The 13,914-nt window shown below is 43.8% G+C and overlaps 1 protein-coding gene across 14 annotated transcripts in view; it reads left to right on the top strand.

The window, feature by feature from the left end:
- The first annotated feature begins 8,023 nt into the window (after positions 1-8,023).
- MAGI2 (membrane associated guanylate kinase, WW and PDZ domain containing 2) overlaps positions 8,024-13,914 on the top strand; it is a 728,751-nt gene continuing 722,860 nt past the window's right edge. For 12 of the 14 annotated variants that reach the window (XM_061366359.1, XM_061366354.1, XM_061366365.1 and 9 more), the window contains exon 1: positions 8,026-8,593. In XM_061366359.1, the coding sequence (XP_061222343.1) occupies positions 8,293-8,593 (301 nt within the window). In that variant the 5' untranslated portion in view covers positions 8,026-8,292. Of the gene's footprint in view, positions 8,594-13,914 lie in introns of all 14 variants that reach the window. The other 2 variants (XM_061366361.1, XM_061366360.1) reach the window with 2 other exon arrangements.

The following is a 13,914-nucleotide window of genomic DNA, read 5'->3' as shown; positions in this document are numbered from 1 at the left end:
AATGCACTTTTGTTTATCACCCCAATGCCAAAGCAAAGCCTGCCATGTGTTTTTGAGCATGTGTGCACCAATTCCATGACTATATAAACAAAGCCAAAGAAAACCTCAGTAATGAGTTTTTATCAGAATGCTATGCATATGCATGGTGGTGCAAATGCCTTCATGTCACATCATCTGGAGCACACACACTGTGGGTGTCAGGCAGAGAGAAGGAGTTATCAGCCTCCAAGCTTACCCTAGCATTCAAGTTTTTGGAGTATTTATATATCACTCTGGAATGAAGCCCTGGTAATTCAGAAACACTTTCATGACTAATTTCAGTGTGATGATACTTTTACCTAAACATGCACTCATTACTAAATCATCTTTCAATAAAACTAGCTTTTGGAAACAATCTAAATGTTTCTGAAGTTGTGAAAATCATCCACAGCAGGGAGTTGAGACTAGCTGGACCCTGGTAACCTGCACCCTCTGACTAGGCAGGAAACACTCTGTCCCTCCAAGTGCCATGGGGGCACATAAGTCAGCAACTCCATTGAATTTAAAACCTGTGTAGAGCAATGGAAATAAGACATCATCCTCACCCAACAAAGTTCTCTAAAGCTCCAGGCTTTCTAAGGTAAAAAAGTTGAAAAACTGGCTAGTTTAGTGCTTCAGCACCACTCGCACTGAAGTGCTAAATTGAGCAACACGTTTTTCCTACACAGTTCTGCCCATGCTCAGCCCCTGAGCAACAACAAGCATTGGGTGAGTTTGTGCAGGTGTTATTTTAGAAGTGTTTTCTGTGAAATCCTCACTGCACCATGCTTTAATATTTATGGAATAAAATCTACAAAATATAAAAGCTTTTATAAATTTCCATGGTGATGTCTGTGTGAAAAGACACTACTTCTGACTTCAGAGGCATTTGTTAATTTTCATGACAAAAAGTCTTTAAAATCACATTAAGTGCAAGAATTTTGACATGGAAAGGTGATTCCTCTTAACGAGATGAGAGGGACACACAAACAAAGTTCTGAATGGACATGCTGTCACAATTTTACATAGAACATCAACAATACGTCCCTAGAATAATATCCTTTCATTTTATCTTTTATAAGTTCATTAAATATTCATCTTCTTCCCCAGCAATGCTGTGAGATCAATCTCAGCAGAACTGTTAGTTCATAGGAAACTTAAACTGAAACTGATTACAGACATGAAAGAGGAAAGCCCCATTTCATCTAATCCAAGAGAAATGAAAGTGCAGCATGGAAAAAAGAAGCCAGAGAACAGGTCTTTTGTAGTTTGTTAATCTAAGATACCATCATATAAGACCAATAACTATTATAATAGATAATTTCATGGTGAGATAAATCACAGAGTACTAAAAATTATAATGAGACATGAAGATATTAGAAATTCAAATTCAGCGAAAGATACAGACTAATTCACATTATTCAGTGCAGTCCTAGTGCTATCCACAGAAGTTTACCAATGGGCACTGGATAATGTAAGCTAATGAGTGCTCAAACCAGTGCTGTGGCAGAGAAGAAGTCATGGTTCTAAACCCAGGCAGTTACCCAGCAACCTCATTTGGTATTTTCCAGTATCCCAGCCACCTCTGCCCTGTATGCTGTGAGGATCTCAACAGCAATCATAGACTCATAGAATAGTTAGGATTGGAAAGGACCTTAAGATCATCAAGTTCCAACCCCCCTGCCATGGGCAGGGACACCTCACACTAAACCATATCACCCAAGGCTTCGTCCAGCCTGATCTTGAACGCTGCCAGGGATGGAGCATTCACAACCTCCCTGGGCAACCTATTCCAGTGCCTCACCACCCTAACAGGAAAGAATTTCCTCCTGATATCCAATCTAAACTTCCCCTGTTTAAGTTTTAACCTGTTACCCCTTGTCCTATCACTACAGTCCCTAATGAAGAGTCCCTCCCCAGCATCCCTATAGGCCCCCCTTCAGATACTGGAAGGCTGCTATGAGGTCTCCACGCAGCCTTCTCTTCTCCAGGCTGAACAGCCCCAACTTTCTCAGCCTGTCTTTGTATGGGAGGTGCTCCAGTCCCCTGATCATTCTCGTGGCCCTCCTCTGGACTTGTTCCAACAGTTCCATGTCCTTTTTATGTTGAGGACACCAGAAGTGCACACAATACTCCAAGTGAGATCTCACGAGAGCAGAATAAAGGGGCAGAATCACCTACTCCGACCTGCTGGTTACACTCCTTTTGATGCAGCCCAGGATACGGTTGGCTTTCTGGGCTGCGAGTGCACACTGAAGCCGGCTCATGTTCATTTTCTCATCGACCAACACCCCCAAGTCGTTCTCCACAGGACTGCTCTGAATCTCTTCTCTGCCCAACCTGTAGCTGTGTCTGGGATTGCTCTGACCCAGGTGTAGGACCTTGCACTTGGCATGGTTAAACTTCATGAGGTTGGCATCAGCCCACCTCACAAACGTGTCAAGGTCCCTCTGGATGGCATTCCTTCCAATAATGCACTGCGTGAGCCTCATACTTCTCTTTCCATTGGGAGTAACAGATACTTGTAGGTGTGCTATCTTTCTAGTGTCAGGCCAAAATTTAAAGGACTATCTTCTGATAGGGTGCAGTTTTGTTTCTCTTTTATTCTGTCACCTAATATGGGTATTTACAGGGATGCAATTTCAACTTGCACTTCTGTGGAAAGAGGCCATCATTTGTTTATTTTAATGGGTATTACCAAACTTATTTTGACAGCTTGTCTCCCAGAACCGTGTCCCTGAAGAAGTTTTTTACCTCCAATAAGTGTTCTGTATCTCACCTTAATCAACTTGTGAGCAGCTAGCAAGAGCAGCACAGGAAGTATATAATACCAGGGTCTGATAAGAAAAGAGAGAAACTGGAAAAGATCAGACAACCACCAATACAGAGATGATCAGGAGGGAACAAAATGTCTCCTGCAATCTTATAAACTCATTTTAAACTAAACTATTTTGATGAGCTCCTCGCTTTTATTTTTCCTTCATTCCCAAAGGCTGCATGTATTTTTCAGTTCAAGCATGGAGTTTATATTCTTCACATCCAGAAGCGATCAGATTTGCTTTCTGCGAGAGCTATTACCACAGCAGAAATCCTCTAAAGGGTTGAGAAAGCTCAGTATTTCCCATTACTTTCCATTCTAACCAGGTACATACTTTACACAGTTTTGAAGTCTACAATTAAATAATGGATTCTGTGGAAGCATTGGTGGCCAACAGTATGGAAGGTTTTGGTCTAAGACTTAAAAAAAAGGTCAAAACCAAGAAGAAAATATAACCAAACCCAAACCAACACTTAACACAAAAATTCTTCTTTGCCTTTGTAGAATAATAAAGTACCTATTTTTTGCCAAAGCTTTCAGAACTTGGAGAACCTGGGAAAAGTGGTTTTAGAAAAACAAGTGTGAGATTTTAGCTTTTCTGAAGCAAAGATTCATAAAATCTGAAGCCAAGAAATTGGAAAATATGATATTAGTAATACAAGGCTCATACTTGTAAAAGTAGGCTCATAGAAAACATTAAGTGGCAGTAGTAAATATTGTAACAAACTTTTAGTGACTTCTTGGTCAAATTTGCGGCTGTAAGTGCTAGGATTTTGCAATTTTTATTAAAAAAAAAAAAAAAAAAAGGACTTATAATCTTTTCAGAATCCTAAGAGAAGATTTAAACTCCAAGCAGAAGGCAGTGAAATCAGCTAAGACACTCTGGAGCTCCACTGGTGGGAAGACTAGCTGTCGCAAGGGCAACTAAGGACATAGGCAAAATGGTTGGGAATTTGGATTTAAACACCTGAATCCTGCCCAAGTCCTAGATGAACATATGTCCTGTGGTGGAGCTAGGCTGGTACTCTTGAGAAGAATAAGGCTGTGGGGTAGCTGACATGCAAAACAGAAAACTGTAAGAAAAAAGAGGAATCATGCTCATACTAAAATGGAAAAAAAATAAGAGATGACAGTGTCATGTGATCAGCATCCAGTCACACAGGAGGCATGTGCAGAAGAAAGAAATGTAATGTCCTCTGAGTTCAAGTCCAATGTTATAAACACAATTACAAGATAGAGAACTCCATTCCTGCATAAGTAATAGCAGGTAATGGATGTCTTTTCTTTTTACCTCTTTGGCACATGCAATACATCATTTCCTATTTGAGGAATTCATTTACCCAGAAATGTGGCATACTGAAAATACAGACAGAATTCAGTTACCTTTTTACTGAATTTGTAGTGCTGCAGTAGGATTACTTTCCAGCTACAAAATACATTTATTTACTGAAGTCTCACACTTCAGCTTACTCATGGGCTCAACTTTACTCCCAAAAGTACAGTGACTTACTGGTTCCTGGGTTTACAGGCTCAGATTTAAAGGAATAATAAAAGGCAGTTGTGTTGTATTTTGTGAACGTGTTTCATTTTGTGTGGTTGTTACTTTTACCCATAGGAGATCCCTTGTGTTAGATAACCTAACGTTCACGCTCAGGACCAGTTCATGCCCTCCTGAGAAAGGGACTAACAGGAAGATCTTGGCAAGCAGCAAAGTCCTTTTCAGGGCCTTCAGGGGTCAGGCAGAAAATCTGCAAACTCTCCCCCCTCAGCCACATGCTGGGATACTTGCTCTGTCAGTGCCAAGGATAATCTTGTTTTATGGCTGCCCCTCTATCAGGGTAAAAATGAAATGAAGTGACATGAAAGAGAGTGGCTGCTGCAAAAGGACCTTATACGAGGTTTAATTTACTCAGAGTATATTTTCAAATAGAACACCAAAGCAAACTATTCATTTCCATTAGTGGCATCACATCCCTAAACCCCCAAGAACATAAACCAGTAATGATATGACAGCAAGACTTTATCCATACAGAGTCAACACAAAACTCTAAAACGTATGCCCCCTACAAGAGGATGCTGCAGAGGAGTACTGTGTCCCTCAGTTATCCTCTAATGACTGTATCTTTTACTCTATCCTGACCTTAACAGGTATGACCTGCCATTCCATTCACCAGCCTTTGTGTCTGGACCTGAAAACTGCCATCCATTTCTGGTATGAGATTAACTAACATGCAGCTCTGATTTGGGAAAACTGCTAAAGCTCCTTCCACGTCCCATGGCAGGGAGTCAGAACTAGATTATCTCTAAGGTCTCTTCCAAATCAAACCATTCTGTGATTCTGTGATTCTGTGATTATCTGCCAAACTGTGGATGTCTCCGCGAGGTCTGGCTCATGTTGCTGCCCACCTTCAGAAGTCAAAGTTAATGCAACTGAACAACCACTTCTACCAGATTTATGTGGTATCATTTCAGATGAATAAAACTACCTAAATTGGTTAGAAAAGAAAGGTTCGTTCAGCTGGATTTGTCCTCAAGATGTGTTAAATCAAAAATGCTGTGACTTGTAAGCTCTTTATGATAGGAGTTGTGCCCTCACTTGTTTAACAAAGCATATACTTATAACATCATGTTAATGTCATCGGACTTAAAATGGCAATGAGCACTTAAAAAATTCTGATCAATGAATTACTGGAAACCCCTAAGAAATAGGAAAATAACACCCACGGGACTCCCTCCCTCCCTTCTCCTAGGAATATTTCAAATATTTCCAATGTATTTCCTAAAACCTGCATTTTTGGCAGATGTCCCACTGTTGCACATACATTGTGGTGAACATGGGGTGATTTAGAAATCTAATAGCAGACAAATCAAGATCTGTGATACCACACTAGCAGAATGACTATAAACACTGAATTGAGAAATGGTGACCACTTAAGCAGAGTGGGCTTTAGTGGAACAGAGGATTCAGCAAAGAAACGATTGTGGTAACATTTGGGAAGCTAAAGGATAACAAGATGTTATGACTTGTAATTCCTCTTTTTAGCCATTTGCTTCCTACCCCACTTTTGGGCTAAAAAGCAAGATAAAGTTCAAGAGCAGCGCCACAGAAACAAGCATACTAACTCTCTTGCTCTTTTTCCAAGTATTTTAGCCCACGTCTGTCCAGACCAGAGACACTGCTCCTAGTTACAGCTGGACACTCCTGATGGTCTTTGGAAAATGAGACTATTACTCTAATCCTTGTCACACCACTGAAAACCTCAGTACCTTCCAGTCAAGTCAAATTACCTTTCCAGTTCCGCTCCCATCTTCAGCTGTCTGTGTTTATGGATCTCTTATTTCCAGTTTTGTGTGGTCTTGTTTGGGGTGGGTTTTTTTTTAATTAATTTTTATTTTTATTTTTTATTCTTTATTCCCACTTTTGCGAAGCCCCTCACATACAGAGCTCTGCACCACTGGCCAGGCCCACACAGCAAAGCAGGTGAAATGACTAGCAGGATACAGACTTTAGTAATTTCTCACTGCTTTCTTCTCCTCTGCATGTGCCTATTCCAACTCTGAGTGCATGAGGATGTTACACAATTAATGCTGGGAGAACATGAACTGAAGAACCCTGGTTTCCCACAGACATATACTGAGGCTGATAATGAGCTGTAATTGAAACTTTTCTCATTACCCAGACATTTATACAGTCTCTCAGCCATGTGAATCGCTGTTTAATAAGAGGCAAGTTCATGTTACAGCCTTTGGGACACTTACAGGATCTCTCAGCCCTACCCAGCTGCCTATTTTCATGAAATAACTTAATTATATTTGAGATAGATTTGGGTGAAACTGCCCAACAGCTTCAAAAGTTATTGGGGAAGGAGACACAGCCAAGCATGAGCACATAAAGGCCTGTTTCCATAGGAACCTAGAGGGAAAACAGCAATACAATTTGTGAAAAATTTCATTGCAGAGTCACTTTAATTGAAATCTTAAAAATATCCGACCAGTTTTAAATCATGTCCCTTCACACACGCTACATTCCTCCTGCCTCCCCCATCCAATACCCTGCCTGCAGACCCCTGCCTCCACGTACCCTTGCAGCCTTGCAGGCACAGAAACTATGCTTCCGAAAGTCAGGAGGTTGCTCTGCCTGTGTTTTGTCAGTCTCCCCTTCAGATGGAAACTATTTTTCTAGGCAAGGCAAGCTTCTCAGGAAGACGTGCCAACTGCTACACTCCACTGCTTGCACACGTGTCAGGCATATGACAGCACTAATTAAAGGGAGAGCCCACAGGATGAGCGGGATGCGTATCACCTGCAGAACAACATGCATCCCGGTGCTTCAGGAGAGCAAAGCTCTGGAGGCTGGGAGTGTCAAGTCCTTGGCCACCAAGGTCATTTGGGGTTTAAAGGCAAGGAGCAGAAGGCAAACTGAGTGATGGTGGTGAACAACTGGTGTGTGATGGTAAGTTTTATAGACCAAAGTGCCACCGGTCTCCTCGTTGCACCCTCCTCAGGTGTAGTAACAAGCCCTGGGTACCAGCTCCTGTCTCCCGTGCTAGTAACCTGCGCTAAAAACTGTGCTCATCTACAACTCCACGAGTGTGAGACCTCTGAACAGAAGGAAACCTCTCAGCAAGCGTTTGTAACACCAAGACACCTGTGTAAACGGCTGTCACTTGGTTTCGGGGCACAACTTATAGCCCGTCTGTCGCTACTGCATCCTTCCCTGCCACGAGCAGAACACGGACCGCAGCACCCATCCCTCTTCCTCTCCATCTCGGGCTCTTCCCAAACTCCAGCAGACCACCCCTCCGGTGTCCCCCACCCCAGGCCCGCTGCCGGCTCGCCCGACGCTGCGGCTCCTGAACGGGCCAGAACCCCCAGCGCTATCTTGCCCGCGGGCGCCCCCTGTCGCAGGGGCCGGTCCAAGGTGTTCCGGTCCGGGGGGTCACCGCTCTAGCCCGCCCGGTGTCTCGCCCGGCCCGGGCCGCTCTCCGCCCGCTGCCGGCCGTGAGAGGCAGCCTCTCTCTCGGCCTTCACTACCGGGTCAGGCGAGGCGGGAGCGGCAAGGCAGCGCCCGCCTCGCTCTGGCACCGACACCGACACCCCTCCTCCTCTCCCCCCCCCTTCTTCCCCCGCCGCGGCCGTCCCCTCCCTCCCTCCTACCTCCCCGCTGCCAGTTTCTCTACAACTAGTACATCCACGCTCCGCAGGGTCCCGGCCGCCGCGGCTGCCATGGATATCAGCTAAAGCCGGCCGGAGAGGGCAGCGAGGCGCTCCCCGACCCAGCTTCGCAGCCCGCGGGGCAGCCGCGCCCTCCCTCCCGTTGGCCGGCTGCTCCCCGCCCGCCCCGAGCCTGCCCCGGAGGAGCCCGGCTGCCCCGGGGAGGGGGGGGGGACGAGAGGGAGGGAGGGAAGGAGCACGGAATATACCGGGAGAGAGTCGGGCAGAGCATCCCCACGGCAATGTCCAAGGGCTTGAAGAAGAAAAGCCACTGGACGAGCCGAGTCCACGAGATTGTGATCGTGAGGAACCCGGAGGGGCAGCTGGGCTTCGAGCTGAAGGGGGGCGCCGAGAACGGGCAGTTCCCCTACCTGGGGGAGGTGAAGCCCGGCAAGGTGGCCTATGAGGGCGGCAGCAAGTTAGTGCCGGAGGAGCTGCTGCTGGAGGTGAACGAGACCCCAGTGGCCGGGCTCACCATCAGGGATGTGCTGGCCGTGATCAAGCACTGCAAAGACCCCATCCGGCTCAAGTGCGTCAAGCAAGGTAAGGCGGGCACGGGCTCCCCCCCACCTCCGCTGCCCCCCGCTTCCCGGAGGGCCCGGGGCAGGTCTGGGGATAACGGGGGGGACCAACTTTGTTGCTGCAGTTTGACTTTCCCCCTGCCCGCCGGCGGGGGGAGGATGCGAGCGGCGCCGCGCAGTGCCCGCAGCCCGGCGAATTAAATGTGCGTCAGTGGCAGCGCTTCGCCATGCGGCGGGAGGGGCCGCACCCCCCGCACCGGCTGATGCTGCTGCCGGGGCCGGTGCGGCGGCAGGGGACGGCGGCGGAGCCGGGTTTCCCCTCCGTTACGCGCCGGCCGTCTGGGCTTGGGGGTGTGCGCTGCACGCCCGGTCCCCGCCGGCACCCAGGGCGGCTGCAGCATCTCTCGAATGTCATGAGCGGAGAAGTCATTCATTTGATACCCGGTGGAAGCGATCTCTAATTCGGGAGTACGTGGAGAGCAGCAAAAGTGGGAGGGAGAAGCAAAAAGAAACTTTAGGGAGGGAGCGATCTACTTTTGCCTCTCCTCTGCTTCTCCTGTTTTATTTTCAAAGTACTGTAATAGGTTAATGTGTTTCCAGGAAAGTCAGTTAAGAAGAGACGCCACAGATGCTGTTTACATGTGTGTTTCTGGCTTCTTTAAGCTATGCTGAGTTGGGCTGTTTGCAGCTGAACGCTTGTAAGGAGGTTTCTGCTACCCCAGTAGCGTTTCAAGCACAGGAGCCGTTAACTGCGCTGGGAAACGAGTTTGTAGGTGCTCCTTGGCCGTGGTTGGTGCAGCGGCTGGAATTAAAGTAAACGATTCAGTCCGGCGCTGAGCTCAGCCTCGAAAAAGTTGGGGGTTTCTTTGGTGGGAAGATGTTAGATGCTGTGTATCAGAGGCGCCTGTGCTTGGTAACTGTAGCCTCTGCTCAGAGGACATACAGGAGAGTTCCCCTTGACGTTCCTGGTTATTGTTCCAGGTGTCATTTGTGACAAGTCTGGATGCTTGAAGGATATGCCTATTAATGGTTTATCCAGCCGCAACAGAATCAGTAGAAATAATATGACTTTCACTCAGGTCTTCAGAATGTACTTTATGATATAATCAGTTATATGCATAAGGTCAAACCTCTGAATACAGACATGATCTGGGATTTTTCTGTTTGTCCTTTAGGGTAAATTGTGCAATATGTTGTAGATTGGATCTTTGTAGTCAGGCAATGCAGGGAGACACAGTAGTTCAGGATTAGAAAGGAGTACAATGGATTCTGGCATTCAGTATAGTGTCATCTCTGGGCACCTGAACTCCAGGAAACCTGCCCTATAGTTTCTTTTTAGTAATAATGTTAGCATGAGTGGGCTAACTGTGCTAGGATTCAAAAAGAAGCAGTAGTGGAAGTATCAAGAAGATAAGGGTACACAGTCATTTACTGCGTGAAACAGGCTCACCACTGTTTTTCTAATATTTCTCTTAAGTCAAAGCACTCAGCGATTATTCATTAATGGGTATACCCTTAATAATGATATCTGTCATGCAGCAAATTAGGGACATTAGTCAGGCTTTTAGTGTGTAGATAGCTGAAAGTTTCTTGAATGAGACATAGAGGATGAATTCTAAATTCCACGCAATATCTATCTATTTCTATGAGTTTCACTTCAGTATGCAGTCCATTACACTTTTAATGCATGTTGTCAAAGCACTGGCCAAATGACTCTGTGTTTGGAAGTGACAATTCGGCATAGATTCTTGGACTGAGAGAGACTTCCTGGCTGGAATATCTTTCTTGTGCTCCAGCATCCTTCACTTCGCCAAAGGGAGAGGCCTTCTGGATCCAGCTTCCTATTTTTTTAAAGGTCACTGGTTTGTGTATTTTACCACCTGACTCCTCCTCCAGTGTAATCTCTGCACCCGTTGATTGCAAAGCACAGACAGCAGGCACTACGTTAACACATTACTATTCCCTAACAGTAGTGTGTAGGAGAATAAAACCTGGGCAGTAAAACCTGTATATGTTTTTGTAACTTTCCTTCTCCTTTTAATTATGAAACACCTTTCATGTGCTGGAACAAGGTTAATGACTCTATTATCATTGTTTCTGGGTAATTTATCAATGATATTTCTGTCAATTAGAATAGCATGACCTTGAATGCACCATGTGATGGTAGCTGCTTTTTCAGTGCTGCCTAGGAATGAAGTCAGAGAATGTGGAGGTAGGACACTACTATTTATGATGTGATGCTTAAGAGACTGAGTATTTCTCTTGTTTGAAAGTTTTGATATTTCAGTAGTGAAAATTCACTTGTAGATGAAGTCAGGGAATGGCTAATTAAGTTTGCAAGAGTTAGCTGTTTTTAAGTATGGAAAATAAAGATGCTTTCATGATTTTTCATTACATTATGTTTGAATAAAGCCTCCCCCCCCCTTTTTGAAATAATAAAACACTTCATCTTTTACCACATTACAAGGGAAATACTTAAGAAAGGCCAACGGAATATTGCTGGTTTATATGAGCTGAACATCCCGAGCTAAAAATACTAACTTAGAAAAAAACAATCACAATGTGAGAGTTGCTGTATATCATCAGGGGGAGTAAACATCGTGAGATAATTAGCAGTTCCACAATATGATCTGACATAGAGCTCTCCTAAGTGTGACAGGCAACAAATAAGGTTTTAATGCAGGAAACTGTTGCCTGGTTTTGCTTGGGAAGAAAAGATTGTAAGAACCATTATTGTTGTTATTTTTTAATCTTAATTGTAAGAGTTGCAGAGAAGTATTCCTTGGAGGCTGTTTCCTGTTTGGGTTTTCTTGTTAACTTTCTTTTTTTTTTTTTGTGAGGCACTTACTGTGCTACTGTTGGCAGAGTCACAGAGATTCTCTTAAAACACATGGGGTGAAATCTTGGCCCAGGTGAAGTCAATGGCAAAACTGACCTTGACATCAAATAAAAAAAGGCAGGATTTCCTCTGTAATGTCAAATGCTTTTTCGAATATATACCCTTTCAGTGAGAGAAGTGAAAGCAGTCAAAGTAGTTGGGCATATTTGCAAATGTTACGCATTCTGACCTTCTGCTCTCTCCGGTGAAGAAAAGAGTGTTACTGTTTCTGAAAGAAATACTTCTGAATTTCAGATGTGATTGTTTTTACATGTAGAGCAGTTCAGATTAAGTACTAGCTCCTTCCCACAGATGGCACAGATGCGTAATTGTAAAAGTAGCAATGTGTTAAGGGAAGGCATCCTAATTTGGATAAGTAGTCACACGGGGAAGAGTCATGTGAGGAGCAGTTTTCTCCAGTTCCACTCTCTGTTCATCACTGCCATCTCAGACCCACAATATCTTTCTCTAGAGATTCCATCAGCAGGCAACACAGGTCCATGATGTGCAGACGATTCCAATGTAGCTTTGGTTTTAGTTTGAAGGGTTGCAAGAACAGCCAACTCAGTTGTACTGCATAAACTAGGATCTTTATTATTTGCATAGAATTACAAACTTCCACAGATGCCTTCAGTAGAATTCCAAGGAACAGCCTGAAAACATGGATTTTGGAACTCAGGAGCACTGCGACAGATTTTGTCTTGGAGTTGCTGCCCTACACATACATACTAAGTTAACCATGTGGTCTAGCTGAGCATTTTCATTTACTTTTATTTAGTGGCTGGACCATATGAAATACGAATAATATTGATGCTTTTCACTTTCTAATGTTTGATTTAACTCTAAATGATCAGACTTTAAGCTTCAACCCACAATGCTATAGCTCCTTATGCAAAAAAGGCATGTAGTACATGTAATGTAAGGAGGAACTTCAAATGAGTTTTACTTTCTCAGCCTAATAACTGACTTAACAGTAAGCATACACAAAAATGTTTAGCTAACTGTAGGTGGACTTGGGCATATTTGCAAGTGCTTTCCCAATCAGGAGAAGACTTGAACCCTCGTTAGCATGGATACAAGAGTCGCCAAGTCTAGACAGGGTGGAGGCCTGCATCCTCCACATCCTAGTCCTTGTAGTGGTGACAGTGGTTTCCCAGCAAAGAGTGAAAAGACAGGACAGTACCGTCCCAGCACCCAGTGATCTGTGGCTCAGGGGTTTAGTAGCCTTGTAATGGGTTGTGTATAATTATGTTTTTAAGAAATTCTTTGGTTATTTAAGTTCATCAGTAATTCTTTTCTATGTTCATTAAATACTCTATGCATACAAATTGTCTTTTGGTGTCTTTTCTTCCTGGGTATCAATATTTAGTATATTCCAAGAATTGGATATTGGACAATATTTTCTTTGCTAATAGAGCAGTATTTTACAGTAGAAAGCTGTATGATTTTCCTAAATAAAAAAAAATATCAAAAAATCACAAGGGTCTTGCAAAAAACAAACTCAACTATGAAAACCTGCATGGTTGCACTGCTGGTATCTAATGCAAACACAGGCTTTGAAAATAACCTGTACTTCAGACCTAATTTGTGCTCCTTAGGATTTTACTTATTTTAGAAATTGAATTCAGAGTTCTCTTTTTACCATTACTTTATGTTGTTCTTATGCTTGTCCATCTTAATTTAAAGACCATCGAAGCTGACTTCTGACTCATGTAGCCTGTGATTTATTCTTCAGCTCCTCCAGAGAGATTGTGGTGTTTCATGTCAGGAGCTCTGTGGGTTCATTGGCAGTAGAATTATATCCATCAGTGTGCCATTAAAGGATGGAGCTAAGACTTTGTTAGTGCTCTATTTCCTTCAAGAAATGAAATAATTGAGAGTGCTGTGCTTAGTTCTGTTGAGTCACATATGGTAAAGTTCATCTTGCACTAACACTTGTCCATCTGTTGATACTGTTGACATCAAAGGAAAGTACTTGTATGAGGGGGTAAAATTGCATCTGACTTACTTTATGCACCCTATAACTTCACCTGCATTAATTCAGTATTTCATGAAAGATACGGATTCTGAGCTCTTGCTTTCAGTGTTTGTGCTCTCCTTACTCCTTATAGATGAGGAGCTCCTTTCATGACATGAAAGAGTTGATAAAATATTCATCTACATTTTTTGTATAAAAGAAGTGGTATACATGGAGAAGTATACATGGAGAAAGTGCTCCTTCAGAAGGGATTTATATGAAGAGGTGGACATAACTGTGATTTAGAAACGGTGGTGGAGAGGAAAGTGCTGCAGTACTTGCAGAAGCAGATGTTTCTTGTTCTTCTTCCTCTTAGCAGTATAAACATTAAAAAAAAGGAGAGGGGAGACATTTTTTGCTGCAGAGAATCAAGGCAAGTGTCGAAGAACATAATGCTATCATTTGGCTGCATTAACATTCTGGAAGTAATTTTTTTCTTCTTCCATAC

The sequence above is a fragment of the Neopsephotus bourkii genome, unplaced genomic scaffold, assembly GCF_033783945.1.
Source record: "Neopsephotus bourkii isolate Nb327-2 ecotype Australia unplaced genomic scaffold, CSIRO-AGI_Nbou_v1 NB_1328, whole genome shotgun sequence".
NCBI classification, from domain to species: Eukaryota; Metazoa; Chordata; class Aves; order Psittaciformes; family Psittacidae; genus Neopsephotus; species Neopsephotus bourkii.
Note: the sequence above shows the minus strand (reverse complement) of the source record. Positions and strands in the feature narration are given on the sequence as shown.